The 18,595-nt window shown below is 38.3% G+C and overlaps 1 protein-coding gene across 1 annotated transcript; it reads right to left on the reverse strand.

Annotated features, from left to right (window-relative positions):
- Window positions 1–1,518: 1,518 nt before the first annotated feature.
- LOC127648000 (peripheral myelin protein 22-like) lies at window positions 1,519–8,159 on the reverse strand. Its single transcript, XM_052132553.1, has 5 exons — window positions 8,013–8,159; window positions 7,163–7,252; window positions 6,936–7,029; window positions 3,890–4,030; window positions 1,519–3,758 (listed from the first exon to the last, which is right to left on the reverse strand). Exons 2-5 carry the CDS (start codon window positions 7,238–7,240, stop codon window positions 3,598–3,600), a joined length of 474 nt encoding a protein of 157 aa, XP_051988513.1. The 5' UTR covers window positions 7,241–7,252; window positions 8,013–8,159; the 3' UTR covers window positions 1,519–3,597.
- Between the last annotated feature and the right edge of the window lie 10,436 nt (window positions 8,160–18,595).

Here is an 18,595-nt window from a genome sequence, read left to right on the forward strand (position 1 = left end):
GAGTTTATAAAATATGCATTCCTCTTCATTGTATTACAGCCTGTACAGCTGAAAACAAGCTTCACAGCTCGCTTTTAGCGCCCCTCCCTGGACATTACACCCGGAAAATGGAGCTCACACGTGCCCGTACGCCCAACAACAGTTACTGCTTTGGCCACTGGGGTCAATATTTCTAATTTTGGTAAGCGCGGGCCGATTTCAGCTAAAGAAAAGTCAGCCTTTGTCTCCGATTTCACTGTAAAATCAGTCTGTATATGAATGTGGAAAATCTGCTTACATACTGATACATACTTCAGATCTAGTAAGAATAGCATGTTAGTATTCTATTTTGAACAAAAGTAAAGTCCTCTTCATTTTTAACCCTTCAAATACACCCAACTGATTCCGTGATGAAAATCGAATTGTCCTGCAGTAAATACTGTTCAACTCTCACGACCCAGTAGGTGATAAATAACCTCTCAGGTTAACCATGTTTGAAATGCAGCAGAGTTTTATGTTATCAGCATTCTCTGCCTTGGTTAAGAACTTCTGATGGTACTTGTTTTGTAAAGGAATAGCCAAGTGTATATAACAAATTATGCTGTTAGAACCTCTTGAATCAAGTCTGAGAGGTGTTTGAATAGTGGAGGTTTGATGTAAACATGAACACTTGTAGAAGATTATGTCACACAGGCAGGTTTTTGTGTGGGCCGATACATGTTGAGATGATAATCATTAGGACTGATAAGAAAAAACAGGTTCACCTAGTCATGTTTATTTAAGTAATTAAGGGATTTTGATAGAAATACAGTGGTCTCCAAATGTTTCAGGCAATTATGAGGCAGCTGAAACCCAATCAATTTGTCAGCTAAAATTTAAACAGTGGTTCAGTGTGATTTCCAGCTGTTGAGGTGATATCAGTGTTAAACTACAACTGTTGACGCTCTTCCAAGATATTTACTAAATTTCCAGATGTTTAGTTGAGTGAATGCAAATCACATTTAGACACTGCTGGAGTTTCCAGTACATCATATCATGATGGATTTGAGATAATCCAATAGATCAAAGGCAAAGACAGACCACTTCAAATAATCCAGTAGGCTCATGATGTTGAATTTTGTACATGGTAATTCTGAAAGAGGATTGGTGTCTCATTAAAAAAATCCTTAATGTTTAAAGAACTTAAGATTTGTTAAACTAAAATGAATGTTTCATAATTAATTATTCTTAATAAATTTCATTATTACCTGATGTCAACATTCTAATGTTGTGATATGCTGTAGGTTTAACACTTGGCCATCCATCAGACTTTCAAGCGAGTGTCTGGCGCCATCTAGTGGAGAAATCTAAAACAGCTGAGCATGTGAAGAATGCGGCTTAGAAAGTAAAGTCTCGTTAAACATTGTTCAGATTCTCGCTGTCTACTAACAATGTCCAACAATGTATGCACATGCTTGCATCACAAGAGTATTAACCTGTGACATTTTTGTCATTTTATTTCCTTCTGAAAGTCATAGAAATTAATAATGAATAAAACAATTTTATTTATAAAATATTTAGGTTATATATTTTATTAAAGATTACTCAATTCAGTTTGATGAAAATGTGTACATTTGAGTGTAGTCAAAATTGTTTGGTGTGGTGGAAATTACGTCACAGGTGGGACAGCCATAATTTATTTTTTTACATTTTTAGAATTCAATGAAAAACTAGATCTGGGATAAGGCTAAAACAAAAATGTAGAATAAAGTAGCCTATGTTGCAGTAGTAAATAAATTACCAAAAATAAATTATAAAGGCATGGTAAAAAGTTTCAGAGTCAATGTATGTGACCATCATTGGCAATAGAAAAAAAAGAAAAAAAAAAAAAGTCTAAATTTGTTAGATTCGATAAAAAAAAACAAAAAACAATCCAACCTCTGGAACATGGTAGCACCCAGTGTTGAAGAAAAACTCTTAAATAAGCAATAGTGGCATTAAACTGACTTATAACTATGCAATATTTTCTGTTTTATTATATTATTACTAATGTATTTATTCTCATTCAATCTGGCTGCTTTTCTTTTTTTCCCCATTTTATTAATTTACCTTTCATTTCTCCTCATGCACTGTTCTTCAGACAGATATTCATCTTAAATCATTGTATTATAAGGTTTAAATGTTAACAGAATATTATATTAATCTTATACTGACTGTTAGAATGTTATTTGTGCTTTTTGAATGTTATTGTGTGGAAGCTGTAGTTTTTACATGAAAATGAATCTGGAAAGTAATTAATAAAAAACAAGGAATGAAAGCTAGATTAGTAATAGGCGTGGACCACCATTATTTCAACAATGGTTAAAATGAATCATTAATCACAGCACACATAATTTCAAAGTTATTTCAAGTTCAGTGGATTCTGGATGCATGTTTTTCCCCACCATGAAAGCGTATAGACTTTGAGTATTCAAAAACAGGGTTTCATGCAAATGTTTTCAACTGAAATTCGTAGACTTCACAATGTAGTTTAGATTTTCTTTTAGACTGAAATATTTTATTGTTACAAATAATAATATTTTCTAGTTGGTTTAAAAACCTTTAGGCAGAGAGCTTATATTCTACTTATACACACTGACTCGTCATTACTTGTTAGCTTTCTTTTTGACTTTTCTGATTTGTATTGCTCTAAGGATCCTCTGAGATGACTTGCAGGTCGTGCATGAAAAGTCATCTCTTTGTCACATCTGTTTTTCTCCTCCACTCACAGAAAGCCAGTAAAATGACTTCACTCCCCATTTCTTTTGGGAGGGGTTTGCTTCACTTTTTAGATCATCTCTGACTGGAAACCAAAATAAGAATTATAATCTACCACTTCAAAATAACAGACAAGTCTGAATTACAAAGTGACAACTTACTAGTAATTCTGTGCACATTGCATAATAGCTTTAGTGTTCCTATTAAGTATTGCAAATTGACACAACGGAAAAAAATTATATATGTAGTTATTCTTCAAACAAACAATAATACAGAAACAAATATGTCCCATAAAGTAATATAGTCACAGATAAAATACACACTGTAAAATGTTTTTACACAACATTTGAGCCTATATGTATTTCTAGCAATGAAATTCAATGATGGTAAATACATAGCACCATTTACATGAATTCAAAGGCAACACAACAACTCACTTTGTTTAATTATATGGCTATAAGAAAACATTTCAAGTCAACATCAACACGTTACCTTTGAGAATACACTATATTATAACATTTTATTAAATGTGATAATTGAAAAGGGTTATGATAAAATACAACAAAAAAAAAAAAGATTGATATGTTTCCTATATCTCTCCACCTTCAGTAAAATCTTAAAATGTCAGGGCCTGTATTGACATGTCATAGCATTCATATTTACACAAAAAAAAGCTATGTAAAAGTGATATAAATAGGCTCACCAGCCAAAGACACCCATTGGTGTCATGCACACTGTCTTTGCTGTATTGAGTCTTCATGAATTCTCACTTTCTTTGATCACATTGGTCTAAATAGTCAGCCCTGGAGGAGATGGCCATTTGCTGAGTCTGTAGGCTGAGTAAAGTTCTCAATTCCAGAAAAATACCTGAAGGATATACTCTTATTCTTTCTTCCTCAGGATAATGTAAATTAAGCTGCTGATGAGTGTCAGAGGAAAGGCCAGCCAAGCCAGCACGAAGGCGTATCCATAACTTTCACTTTCATTTTTCCACTCTGGACCCATCACTGTGTAGATGATGGCTCCGCTTATCACAAACAGACCTGCAGGAGACAGAAAGAAAGAGAGAGAGAGAGAGAGAGAGAGAGAGAGAGAGAGTTAATTCAAACATGTAGCCTTTTTCAGAAGAAACTATTGAGATGGGATCTAATGGATCAGCCAAAGTAACACTCACTGGCGAGGACCTGGAAGGCAGCCGTGATAAAGAAGCGACCTCCCTTTACAAGGGTGAAGAGTTGGCAGAGGAAGAAGATGAAGGAGATGAGGCAGAAGATGGTGGCAAGGATCATGAGAGCCTGCACTGCTTGCAGCCAATCTGACATACACAGGGACAGATACATATCTGACATCTTATAATTAAATTCTAATACTTTTGTTACTATTGCTCCTTTTCTACCTATTTACGGCTACTTGTATGTAATTTATTGCAATATAAAACATTTGTGATTGTGTTGTCAGTTTTTATGTAAATGAAACAAAAATAGTCTTGTTTTTATCACTGTCTAGTTGGCGATCATTTAGCATGATTGACATGTGTCAGTGCTGAAGCATGTAGCTAACAATTTCATCATGGCAGATAGGGTGGGTCAACTTTAACAGTGTTACAACTGACCCATTCCCTTTGCAAACCTGCAAAGTTAGTTATTCTAAATAAATGCTGATTAAGCCTTACTATAAAAGGTCGACCGAAATATCAGTTGTACTGATTAATCAGTGCCAATAATTGCTTTTTGGAACTAAAATATTTTATCTGCTAAAACGATGCCTTTAGTTACAGTTTGTTTGTTTTTTTAAATTCCTCAGTGTTCCTCTGAGGCAAAAACCCTTCATCTGGTAAATAAATAAGACTACAAAAGGCTTAATTTGGTGAATATTTACATATAGAGCATTGTAACAGAGCCAAGACTCACCATCACTGTTTATGGACTAATTCATGACTATTAATGCTAAATGTTTTAAAGTCACTTGACACAAAAAGACAACTAACTATAGATGGCTGATGATCTACTATTGATTAATGATGATCTACTGTATATTAAATACTGCTCATGCAGTATTTATTGGCCCAATTGACAAATGTTACTTTATAGTGTTTCTACTGTAATGCATTGTAGATGATTGGTACAGTAAATGTTTTGTTTCCCTTGAGTCCCTAGTGTAATTTGGGCTTGTTTATAATTGAAAGTCTCATGCTATGCATTTTTTCTGGTTATTATTGGGATTTTGGTTGCACAACAAACTTTTATACTAGGCATATTATATTATACTCATTTTGTCAAACTGTGTTAACATTTCATAAATACATTTTTTTATTTTTTTCCCCTTATTCTCCCAATTTGGAATTCCCAATGCTCTCTAAGTCCTTGTGGTTGTGTAGTGACTCGCCTCATTCCGGGTGGCGGAGAACGAATCTCAGCTGCCTCCGCATCTGAGACCGTCAATCCACGCATCTTATCACCTGGCTTGTTGAGTACATTGCCAGGGGATATAGCACGTGTGGTGGCTTCACGCCATCCACTGCAGCATCCAAGCACAACTCACCATGTGCCCCACAGAGAGCGAACCACATTATAGAAATCACAAGGAGGTTACCCCGTGTGACTCTACCCTCCCTAGCAAATGGGCCAATTTGGTTGCTTAGGAGACCTGGCTGGAATCACTCAGCATGCCCTGGAATTCGAACTACCAAACTCCAGTGGTGGTAGCCAGCATCTTTACCACTGAGTTACCAAGGTAGAAAAATTGTCTGATTAATCTGTTATCTGCTTTTTCCACCACATTATTTATTGTAACTGCAAAATCCACTATCATTTGACCTTTAATAACTAATGCATATATATATATATACATACAGAGCAGTTATCTGATTCACCATAGACTTTGTCAGTTCGATCAGTCTGGCCATTCTCTGCTGACCTCTCTCATCAACAAGACATTTCCGTCCACAGAACTGCCCTCACTGGATGTTTTTTGTTTTTGGCACCATTCAGAGTAAATTCAAGAGGCTGTTGTGTGTGAAAATCCCAGGAGATCAGCAGTAACAGAAATACCCAAACCAGCCCATCTGGCACCAACAATCATGCCACGGTCTAAATCACTGAGATCCATTTTTTTTCCCCCATTCTGATGGTTGATGTGAACATTATCTGAAGCTCCTGACCCATATCTGCATGATTGTATGCACTGCTGCCACATGAACTAGCTGATTAGATAATCGCATGGATGATTATTGGTGCCAGATGGGCTGGTTTGAGTATTTCTGTAACTGCTGATTCTAAGTTTACTCAGAATGCTACCACAAACAAAGAACATCTAGTGAGCAGCAGTTCTGTGGATGGAAATGTCTTGTTGATTTGAGAGGTCAACAGAGAATGGCCAGACTGGTTTGAACTGACAAAGTCTACAGTATCTCAGATAACCGCTCTGTACAATTGTGGTGAGAATAATATCATCTCAGAATGCTTTTCTGATATAATATGAATCCTACACAATATTAGGCAGGTGGTTTTAATGTTGTGGCTGTTTGTTGAGTGTGTGTGTATACACACACACATATATATATATATATATATATATATATTTTTTTTTTTTTTCTCCAGAATTTGTGTTCAATGTATGTGAGCATCTCCTGTGAGCAGTGTTGATGAAAAAAAAATGTCATGAAAAAAAAATGTATTGAATCATTAAACCGTTATACTCTCTCCATTTTATGTCGTTTTCATGTTGGCTAAAGCAATTCATTCCTATTCTCTGCAATTGTTTAATCTCTTGCTTATCTTTTTACAGGTTATAGGTGTTTTTAATGAAAATCATGCACAAAATTCATGCACAAAATCATTTGTAACATTTCTCTTGCTTCCTTTTATTTAGAATACCTTTAGATATTTACATCATGGAAATATTTATTTAACAGACAAATGTGCCAGAAAATTGATAGATAAGCTTATTCTGAGATTTACCCAAAAATTGGAAAAATCTTACAACCCTGGTCTCCCTTACTGCTGCAAATTTGACAGATTGACACTTTAATGAAGAAGTACACCAAGTCAGTTTGATAGGCTGATTTTACAGTCAAATTGCTATTATTATTTTTTTCCAAAATATATTCAAAATGTCCAAATATTCATGACATTGATAATAACAAATAAAATAAAAATAATTAACAGTAATAGAATATTATGCATTAAAATGACATTGTTATAGAGTCGGATTTGTCTTACCAGCATCAGAAGTCCCTTTGCATCGATAGCCTCCATTGGTATGTGTGCAGTCATACCAGAGTTCATAACTTGTGTCTCCATGTGTTCTCCAGGCCTGTTTTTTTTTTTTTTTCAGACACACCCATATGATTACAATTACACATGAAACAAATTCCGACTCAAACACAGTCACCAACAGACTCTAATTAAGAAATTCAGAAAACAGGAGCCCCCAAAATAATACTTACATTTGCACATGTTGAAATGAAGAGAATAATAAGATCGGTCAGATGCAAGACTACCGTTCCAAACAGAATGGCCAGCATGGTGGGGTCCGCCTGAAACAAAAGAAAGAGAAAGTAATCACGGCTCCTCCTGCGCCCATTCATACACCTGGTGACTTCACAAAGACCAGTGTTTGCCATTCACAATCTGACCGCCAGGTGTCGCTGCGCACAACGTTATCTCAATTCGCACAACTCAAGTTCTCCTTGCTTTCACAGTTTCTTATTTCGGCAAAAAGTTCCATTTTAATGTCAATAATCAGTTTGTGAATACATTACATTAATAGTTGCACTAAGACGATCTAAAAGCATACGGAGTTTATTAAAGCAACATAAGCTATATGCTTGTATAATACGACTCGAGTATGTTGTCCTAAGCAGAAAAAAGAAAAGGAGGGAAGAACTCTCCTGCGCAGCGGAGTTGTTTTGATTCAGACCCGTTATTGCGCTGAACTCTGCCAGGGACTCACAGCAAAGAAAATTGAAAATGCGCGAAAATCTTATATAAACAACATAACATTTCAACAAGAATATTAAAGCTTTTTTTTTTTTTTTTAAAAAAGCTAGTCATTTTAGCAATAACATCTTATTAAACGACGTAATAAACTTTATACAAAATAATAACAAAAGAATAACGTAAAATTTCGGGCACAAATTGTGGAAAAAGTAGCAAACGATGTGCAAAAAGACGATCAGTATCCAGGTGGAAAATTATAGTAAACTGAAGTGTGGCTCTGGATCTCCTGAAATGACGTACACATAATCCATCAATGAACCCAAGTAAAAACAAAACTTTAGTAGTGCTCAAACTTACAGGTAGGAGAGACTGAGTAAAATCTTTGAAAAAGAAAGAGAGCAGAAAGTAAACACTGGGTTACTTTACTATGGGATCCCACTATAGATTCTCAAAGCACGAGTCTGTATTCCAGATGTAGGACCACACCACTATTTGCGTTTTTTCTTTTTCCTTTCTTTTTTTTCAGAAACGTGAGAACACCGCCCTGGAGCGTCACTACGTCACACTTTTCTCTCTCTTCTCCCACAACAAGTTTAACTTGTCACTTTGGGAGTTTAGATAGAACATGAAAAATAGTTTTTAATACGCAACGATGTCAGATGCATTTATCCACGTGCTTTATACAAGATTTGAACGTTTTTCAGCTTATAAGACTGAGGGAAAAGATTGACCCACATGCAGGCACATTGGTTATATCAGGGTAAACATGCATGTTTACACAAAATTATGCCGTTTGTTTCCAATATGCATGCTAAACAAAGCTGTTGAGCTTTGCACATACAGCGAGGTCAGCTGTGTCCTCCATTTTGACACACTGCTAGCCTATTTAGTGGCACTCTGTGTGTGTGGGGGGTTGTTTGGTTTTTGAGGACATTTTCATGTTACAAACTGATAATTATAAAATTACAGGACATTAAAGGACATTTCTAGTGTCCCCATAATTCAAATCATTTAAAAAAACGTACTAAATAATGTTTTTGGTTTTTTTTAACAAGTAAAAATGCTGAAAGTCCTCATAAGGATAGCCGTGTGTGTGTGTGTGTGTGTGTGTGTGTGTGTGTGTGTGTGTGTGTGTGTGTGTGTGTGTGTGTGTGTGTGTGTGTGTGTGTGTGTGTGTGTGCAGAGCTCCACAGGCCCCTCCCGGTGGCCCCACGGTATGCCCAGAATGTTGGCATGTGTCTATTTACCCCAGCATCTGGAGTACATTGCAAATAAATGTTAAACACCCACAAACCCATCACAGTTGCTCTGAAGTCTACTCAAAATGTAAACACAACTTTTATTCCAATAATCTTTCACACCATCTGCATTTCTGCTCATAACTCTTCACAAATGCTTGACCCTCTCAACACTGGACTTTTAAGCACAGTTTTGGTGCAGTGACCATAAGCGTTCCTTTCTCCGACACACCCTCCTCAGGAGTCCCATGACAGCAGCTGTGTTTGTAAATACAGTGAGGGAGGCATTCCCTGTGCCAGCCCTGTTTTGCTGCGCTCTGCAGCGGGTTTGAGCGCTGGGCAGCATTTCTTTGGGTTGGCTCAGCTTTAGGGCTCTGTGTTTTGTGAAATGGATTATGGGTCAAAGTAACTGGCTAGCAGTGGCAGGGTGATATGTTTACCCTGATCTCTCTGATGGAGGTCATAGGGAGGGCCATAAAAGTGAGCTGTATGTCTTCACAATTTAGAGATAAGCTGTCTCATTTTTAAGGTCTCCAATGTCACTGGGCGATGTTATGAAACAGTAAATTTGGATATCTTCTGACTGAAAAAGTTCTAGTAAAGAGACTGAATCTAACATTTCTGCAGGGCCGGCCCGTGGCATAGGCGGAATAGGCAAATGCTAGGCGTCCAAAGGAGTTTTTTTATTATTATTATTTTTTAACAATACAACTTTAATACTACAGATTAAAAAAAAATATATATATATATATATATATATATATATATATATATATATATATATATATGTATATATATAAAAAGCGATCATCCCACAAAAACATAACTACATTGCTTTCCCGATCCACCCCGGTCCGAGTGACGTATCAGTCTCCCCCCGCCCTGCTGCACTTAAAGACATCCATTACCTGTTTGATATTGTGACGGATGGCCGAATTCACAGATAAATTATCATTATGTCAAAAAGACCGAAGAGGAAGAAAAACGGGATAAAGATAGAGGTAATGAATGTTATGGATCTGTTTATCTATGATGCATTATGCATAAGTTAGCAGTTAGTTCGACGATCGATGCTAGTAACGTTTGCTAATTTGAAATAGCTTATCATGACAGTTACTTGTGCACTATTTTATGGTATTTTTATTTGAATTGGCTAAATTAGTAATGTGTAGTTAGTAGGACATTGCTACCATCTAACTGTTACTGGAAAACAAACACTTTCAAAATTTATTTTTTGAAAATGTAACTACTGTATGTATGCTAGAGAAGTGCTCAATATAGTTTTGTGCATGAATACCAGATGTAATTATTCTTGCTGTTTGTGTGTTTAATTGTAGTATTTAGTATTTGATTTGAATTCAACCTCTAATAAATGCATAAAAAGAGCACATATGTGCGTTATAGCTCGCAACCACATCACAAATCGAGAATCCATAATCTCTTTCTTTATATTTAAAACATTTTCAGACCTTTTTTTCCTCATAAAATTGAATTGGTGTTATCTTTTGAACTCTTGGCATGAAAACAAACATGAGGTTTCAAATGATATATAGTTTGTCAATATTACTTTAGGTTTTTATTAAGATATTATTGTTGTTATATTTGGAGTGCTCCTCAACTTTCCCAACATGTCCAAAGAAGAGTTGGTAGAGCACTGTCAGACCCTGAGCACTGCTTTAAGTCATGATGGACAGCCAGATATTGATGGCAGGGAACTTGTATTGGAAATGCAAAACTTTCCACATCTGCCATCAAAAAACATGACAAACATTGAGCTCCTGACTTTCCTGCACAAGAAGAAGCTGACGGAAATTTACCCCAATATGTGGGTCGCTCTGAGAGTCTCTGCCACTCTACCTGTTACCGTCGCTGCTGCTGAAAGGAGCTTCTCTAAGCTCAAACTGATTAAAAACTACCTGAGATCTACAATGGCTCAAGAACATCTCAGTGGACTTTCAGTCTTTAGCATAAATCATGTGGTCTCCCAACAGCTGTCTTATGATGATATCATAGATGATTTTGCTGCTAGAAAGGCAAGGAGAGTAAGGCTGTAGAACATTTGCTACATTTTGCATTCCAGTTTGTGTATAGTTATTTATTTTTTTGTGTATCTTTTTGTTTCCGTATTTTTTTTTCCGCAATAATATTATAATATACATTTATTTATATTATATTTATAATTTAGTTGTGTGTGTGTGTGTGTGTGTGTTTCCAAAATATTTTCAAAATAAAGAAAAACAAGACAAAGCTGCGCAGTTTGTTTCTGTGTGAGTGTATGAACACAATGATCAGTGGTGGAATTGTCTGTGATTCCAGGGGCACCAGGTGAAATCTTGCCTAGGACAGCAAATTGGCCAGGGCCGGCCCTGCATTTCTGGCATTGCTTGCAGGATAGATGTAGGTCTGCAATTAGTGATGTTTTCATTGACCATTAAAGGAATTGTTCATTGCCATTTCAAACTTGTATGACTTAGGTAATTTCATAGATATATTATATCCATACAATATGTAGATGATTACTTATTCCTATCAAAGATGGAAAAGACTTGCATCCATGATTAGTCAATCAATACACAAGTACCAAGGCACAATGAACAAATAACTTGATAGATCAGGCATATAAAAGGTAGGGTTTCTTTCCTGTGAAGTTTAATCATGTCCCATATTTGCTCCCATTATACACAGAATTAACACTGAATGATGCAACAGCAATTTAATGGGACTGTTTGTTATAAAGCTTGACAGAAAGAGCCACAGGCCAAATGACTTCATCGTATTAATAACATCTATTTACTGTAAGAAAATTCAATATTCTAGCTTAAACATTTCCTTGTGTTGATGCAGTTAATGATGCCAAAATGGCTCACGATTGAGATGAGAGTGTATGGTTTAAATCAACAGGCTATGAGTCAGAGAACACTTAGTCTGTCTTCAATTAGTCTCTTGACCACTAATGAATAAGAATAGATCATCACAGTGTCATGGTGTGTATTTAATGGACAATCAGCTGTTTCTCAACATCCCAACAAAGTACCACATGGTTAAAATGAATGTATGAGAAATAAACTTTGAATAGCCACTGTCAATTGAAGTGATCAAGCATGGTATCAGAGTGTACTTTTTGTTTGTTTGGTGGAAACCACTTGGCTTGAGTGTTAGATTACATCCAAGTTCTGCACCACATCAATCAGCCCAATAATGACGGACAAGTTCTGTGTTCATATTCCTGTAATCTCAAATGTGTTTTGCAGTGTTTACATTTTATCACATGCCAAAAGCTCGATGTTGAACACTTTGATGTCTCAAACCATATGGCTGTTTCAACAAAACAGGGCCTGAAACTCTTCAAAATAATTTTTTCTTTTCTTTTTCAACAAATAGTTAAGGAAAGAGGTACATAACCTTCAGAAAATGTTGAACGTAAACCTTAGGAGGTCAGAATAAATGCTGTATATGAGCTGTTTATTTTCTATTTTCTATTAAGTTAAAACAGTAACCCTGTTACTAAAATGTGGGAAATTAAATGTGGGTCTTAATATACTGTAGTTTAAAATCCTGATTTCTGTATTTCTGCAATTAAGAATACATTGAAATTAAACATATTTAGGCAATAAACCTTAAATAAACATAAAAATTGCATAGAATTTATATATATTTTTAAAAATCCTACAGCAGAATGGGTGAACGAGTTTTACGTAACAGGATTGCAGATTTTGCCTTAATTAAGTTGTCACTCAGTAGGTGCTAGCTTTTTCAAAAACTTGGTTAACAGGGTTGATTATTTGAGCTACAATATAGGTAATATTCGAGAAAATGTAATGAGATTATTTACTTGCTTTCCCGCCATGCTGTAGAAAAGATCCAAATAATGTCACTTCTAGGATGTACATTTTTTTAAGGAATGTAAATTATTTTCATATAATGGGGAAATCATACCTCATGCAACAGGGTTGCTTACAAAATGAGGGTATTTATGTTTTTGGTATTTTTGTTTATTTATTTATTTATTACTACAGCTGATTGAAAATTACTTAAATTGTTTATTTGAAAATTATGACATTATTGTAAGATTGAGAGTGTTACATTGTTACAGTCGAAAATATAAATACCTCTGAGGTGGGTCAGACCAGGTGTCCCAAGCTATACAAAAAGTAATGAGAGACCAACAGTGTTGGGTGAGTTACTTAAAAAAGTTATTCATTACAGATTAAAAATTAAGTCTCTCAAAATGTAATCAGATTATTTTACTGATAACTTTGTAGAAAAAGTAATCACATTACTTATGACTTTACTTTTAAGTTACTTTCTAAAACACTGACCCTGAAGAGTTTCCGCTCAAACAATGTTGAAAAATGTCTATATTGTAATGTTTACACTGCCATAGAAATGCATATAGACGTACATATGAACATAATTCATGTTTTTAATGTATTCTAAATTAATAACATTATTTAGAAATATGTGAAACCCAAGTGTAGCAGGGCAGAGGGCGGGGCCGGGTCGTGATCCTACGCACCCGGTCCTGTATTTGGCTAATCAAGCCTCTGAGGTTTAAAGGCCGACTGCAGAGTATCGTGCGGGAGAGAGAGATCGTTAGCGGACATGTCCGTCATGTGTGTGTTTATGTTGTCTTTTAAATTTCTCATTTACTATTATTTATATTGAAAAGCCGGTTCTCGCCTCCTCCTTTCTATTAATCCCCTTATAGTATTAATGAGAAACTTAAAAGACAACATAAACACACACATGACGGACATGTCCGTAAACGAACTCTCTCACCCGCACGATACTCTGCAGTCTGCCTTTAAACCTCAGAGGCTTGATTAGCCTAATACGGGACCGGGTGCGTAGGATCACGACCCGCCCCCGCCCTCCGCCCTGCCACACCAAGTAATGTACTTGAAAGTAATTAACTTATCTGAAAGTCAGTAACAGTAATCTGACTACAATAATATAAAAAGCAATGTATTACACTACTTTTGACTACATTTAAAAAGTTAGATTACAGCAACTGTTGATTACTTTGTAATCAGTTACACCCAACACGTATTCATGGAATGTGTCAAATGTTGAATGAGTGAAATATGTCCTGAGTAGTTTTGCTATTTGTGGCTGGCATTCCTCATGCGTGAGCTGTCCTGGTGAGTCAGCACCTAGGGATTGGTCTGGCTCGAGAGGGCACTTCAAAGCATGCCACATAGGAAAAGTTTGACAGAAATCAGGGAGGTTTCATTATTAGTTTTGGATGCAAATCGACCTTGGGAATTTCTCATGTGTCTGGCTAGAGGGCAGAGAAACCATCATTCTGGAGTGAAGCCTGTGGAATATGGAGCAAATGGAAGTCATTGACTCGCGCCGGAGACAGTGAAAGGAAGAAAAATAAAGCTACTCGGGTGTGGATCAAATTGAGTATTATGTCACCAGAGTACTCTGCTTCAAATCTGAGGGAGTACAGCCTGAACAGATGAGGCTAACATATTGAAATGCAAAGGGTGGAGGAGAGGACCATTAATTCACATATGTCACTAAGTTGAAATCAACAGATAGGGCTGTGGGTTTGTCTAGAACTTTGGCCACTGAAGAGAAGAAGGAATGTCGTTGGTCCTCCACCAGGCTTTGCAGAACATGTCCCTTTTGGCTACTTTTAGCTTAGACAAAAGTTCACAACTGTATTGAGGCATAATGAAAGATAAGGCTTTGTTTGTTGTGGGAGGGCTACAATTATGGTTGCTGCTTTTACTTTCCCATTCTCTCAGACCACCGTCCAAGATTTTCATGGTTCCTACACAAGTTGCTCTGTTGTGAGGGGCTCGGCTCTGAGAACTGGGCTGAATGTTTATGTTTCGCTCAATGACTATCAGATATCAGGCAAGAGGGACCATGAATCAGCCTGAATGAAAGCAATGGCACACTTACCATGGCAGTGCTTAAACACCCATGCTAGTGTCATATCTAGATCCAGCAACGCACATTTCACTGAGGCCAGATGTTGTTTCAGAAAAATATGATCTCTAAAGACTGAGCCAAGTGTGAGTTAATACACAAAGAGTGTTTCCAGAGGCAAATTTTATTGTTTAGAAGTTGCATTTTCATAGCTTGGGAGACATAATAGATTTCTCAGCTATGCTTCACTAAAGTATCAACTTTGTCTCAGATGTTTTTCTTAAATTCCCCTAGGACATTGCCAATGCTGCTGGGGCTGGTGTTTAGAGGAGCATTTATATATGAGACACATGCTGACAACACTTCATGTAAAACTAATGTGACATTAAAATTTGTTATCTTTGACAATATGCCTCATTCTAAGAATAAAATCCACACGAGAGCTGGATCATTGCTACACAACTATAAAGGATGCATATCACTCTGTCCCTTGAGCAGATTTGAGACTCTCTGATCACTATCTGGTTCAGCTTCCTATCTACAAGCAGAAACTAAAATCAGCTAAACCTGTAGTAAAGACTGTGAAATGATGGACCAATGAAGCTGAGCTGGAACTACAAGCCTGCTTTGTAGTGATGGGTCATTAGTGAATGAGTCGGCTCTTGTAGGTGAACGTTGGCGCCGGCTCGCATATCAGAAGAGCCGAATCTATTTATAAAAATATAAACAAATTAAGATATAAATAATCAAAACATTTAAATGAATAGAATAACTAATTCAAAGAACGAAGAAATAAATAAAATAATATGGGGCTAAATGCTCAAGTGCACACACATTCGTTCTGACTGTCTGCTCAGACTAACAACCTCACCTGTTTTTCCTTGTCAAAAAGCTACACTTTGATGCTGCGCTGATTTCGCACTTTGGGAACAACTTTAGGTGTGACCAGCTGTGAAAATGTGTGCAACACGTCAATGAAATTGACCAGAATTTATAGCCTCTGCTGGTGACATCATTAGATGCACCTGTAGCAGGTCTATAAATAGATGTGTCACAGGTGCATCGTCAGATCTTTTGTCTTCAGATCACTCTGTGTGTGTTGTGCTTCATGAGCCAGCCAGAATCTTTCTACTTTCCTCTGTTAGGAGTTAGATTTTGTTAGGCAGTGCGCAGAAACCTTTTTCTTTCTCTTTTCTTTAAAATAAAGACTGATAAACAAAGCAAGTGGTGTGTGTTCCCATGTTTATGCTCTATGGCTGAAATGGACACACACCAGTTTTGTTTTGTGTGTTTGGGGGAAGAGCATGCTGCTCTTGCGTTGGGGCAGGGCGGGTGCGAGCAGTGCGATCTGTTTACAGTCAAAATACTTCACACTCATCTCGCTTACTTCCAAGAGCCAACACCCAGTCTTTCATAGATCTGGCTGAGAAGCGAGAGACGGATCCGTCCCTATCGCTCGCGATCTCCCCAGATCCAGCTGATCCTTCTCGTAAGCCTGAAGTGTGCTTTGGTGCCTCTGCGGCTCATGAGGGGGACACTGAACCTCTGAACATTCCACGCACAATAATAAAGCGGCTGAGGAATTACTCAAGGTGGTTACTCGGGCTGTAGCCAGACTACAGTTAGACTGGCCACACGAACAAGAGACCCCCAAATGCTCCAAACTAGAAGACATATTTCTGTCTGGTGGCCAAAAAAAAAGAAAAAAGGGAACGCTATATCAGTCCCTTCCTTTCTTTGATGACCTCCATGACGAGCTCTCTCGTTCATGGAGGAAAACGTATACTTTCCGTATCTTCGTGCCCTCAACGTCGACATATTCGACTATCTTGGGTGCCGAGGCACGGGGGTATTCAGTGATGCTGCCGGTAGAAGAGACACGCCATCATTACTAAAGAGACCCACTCTCCCCACAAAGCCTTCCAGGACTACCTCCATGCTTGTGGAGAAGGCTTATCAGGCAGAAGTTTAGGCTGGCGCTGCCCTGCACACTATGGCAGGGTTACAGGCATACCAGCCTGATCTGTTGAAGGACCTGAGTGCGTGCACCATGGTCAACGAAGAGGCTTTCTCTGAGCTTCGTCGAGCCATGGATCTGTCTCTCCATGTGACCAAGGAGACGGCTCGCACCTTTGGTCGTTCTTTTTCTGCTTTGGTCAGCATGGAGAGACACTTATGGCTCAACCTGTCGGGCATCGGAGACAAGGACAAACTTTTCCTTCTCGATGTTCTGGTTTCGCCTTCTGGCTTATTTGGTGGCGCTATGAATGTAGTTATCACCAGGTTCCAGGAGGCAAAGAGTCACGAGGAAGCCTTCGGGCAATTCGTTCCTCGCCGCACTCAGGGGGAGGGGCCGTCGGCCACCCAGCCCCGCCCTTCTAGAAGGGAGGCTCAAAAACAAAGTGTGTTGAGTCGTGCTCCCCCTCGTAGAAACTGGGGGCTGGCACTTCGCCCTCAGAAGCTCCCAAAGCAAGACCTCAGGGCAGTCATTACTAAGAAAATAACGCATACGGTCTTGCACCCAGCCTTGTGGGGGTAGCCCATTCGCCTGTAAGCATTCACCTGTACCTTCCCGATACCCCCACGAAACCTCTACATTCCCGTCACCACTGGTGTTTCGGGAGTTAGAGGTTTCCAGCAAAATGTTGGGTGTTCCATTGCTTCCTGCCTTAGTCCAGGATGTGGAATACTCGACATCCCCTCAACAGGAAATGTCAAAATTTATACCCATCTTAGAGAACCTGGCAGCGTGGAAGCTACTACCAGGTATTTCTGTGTGGGTTCTAAGAACAGTAGAAAATCCATAGAACATGATCCCCTTCCAGAGAAAGAGTAAGGTTACTACAGCAGATACTTCCTGGTTCCCAAGAAGGGTGGGGGGTTGTGTCCGATTTTAGAGCTTCGAGGCTTGAATCGCTCAATCAGGGCCTTCGAGTTCAAGATGCAAACTGTCAAGACGGTTGCGTCTGAAATCCAACATCACGATTGGTTGGTCACGATCGATCTCATAGACGCATATTTTCATACAGAAATTCTGCCACAACACAGGAAGTTCCTGAGGTTTGCTTTCGGGGGCGGATCTTTCCAATATCGGGTTCTTCCAATCGGCCTAGCCCTATCACCCCGCACATTCACGAAATGCATGGATGCACTGGCCCCTTTGTGACTCAGAGGCATCCACATTCTGAATTACATAGACGACTGGCTGATACTAGCACAGTCACAAGAACTTGCAGTTCAGCACAGGGATATCATCTTAGCTCATCTGGTTTCTCTGGGTCTGAGACTCAACGTCAAAAAGAGTGTTCTCTCTCCCACTCAGGAAATTACCTATCTGTGCGTTGTATGGAATTCGATCATGATGTTCATCCAATGACCAGTCCCCTAAGGCAGATAAGGGTCATGCTTCTTACACTTTCTATGTTGTTCAGACCCCGGTTCCTCACTTTGGGTCCCACTCTAGGTGCGTCTTGCCGTCGCAAATTGCTAATGACAGACACCTCCCTGACGGACTGGGGTGCGGTTTTAAGTGGTCGTCCAGCTCAAGGGGAATGGGAGGGTCATCAGCTCGATTGGCACATCAACTGCCTCAAGTTGATGGTGATATTTCTGGCTCTGAAATACTTCCTCCAGTATTTGAGAGGCTGCCATGTCCTGGTGCGGGTGGACAACACAGCAGTAGTCTCTTACATAAACCATCAAGGAGGTCTACATTCACGCCAGCTCAACAGACTGGCACGGCAGATTCTCCTTTGGGCCCAGTGCAAGCTACTGTCAATCAGAGCAGTTTATATCCCTGGATGCCTGAATGTGGGAGCA

Source organism: Xyrauchen texanus, chromosome 8, assembly GCF_025860055.1.
Source record: "Xyrauchen texanus isolate HMW12.3.18 chromosome 8, RBS_HiC_50CHRs, whole genome shotgun sequence".
In the NCBI taxonomy this organism is placed as follows: Eukaryota; Metazoa; Chordata; class Actinopteri; order Cypriniformes; family Catostomidae; genus Xyrauchen; species Xyrauchen texanus.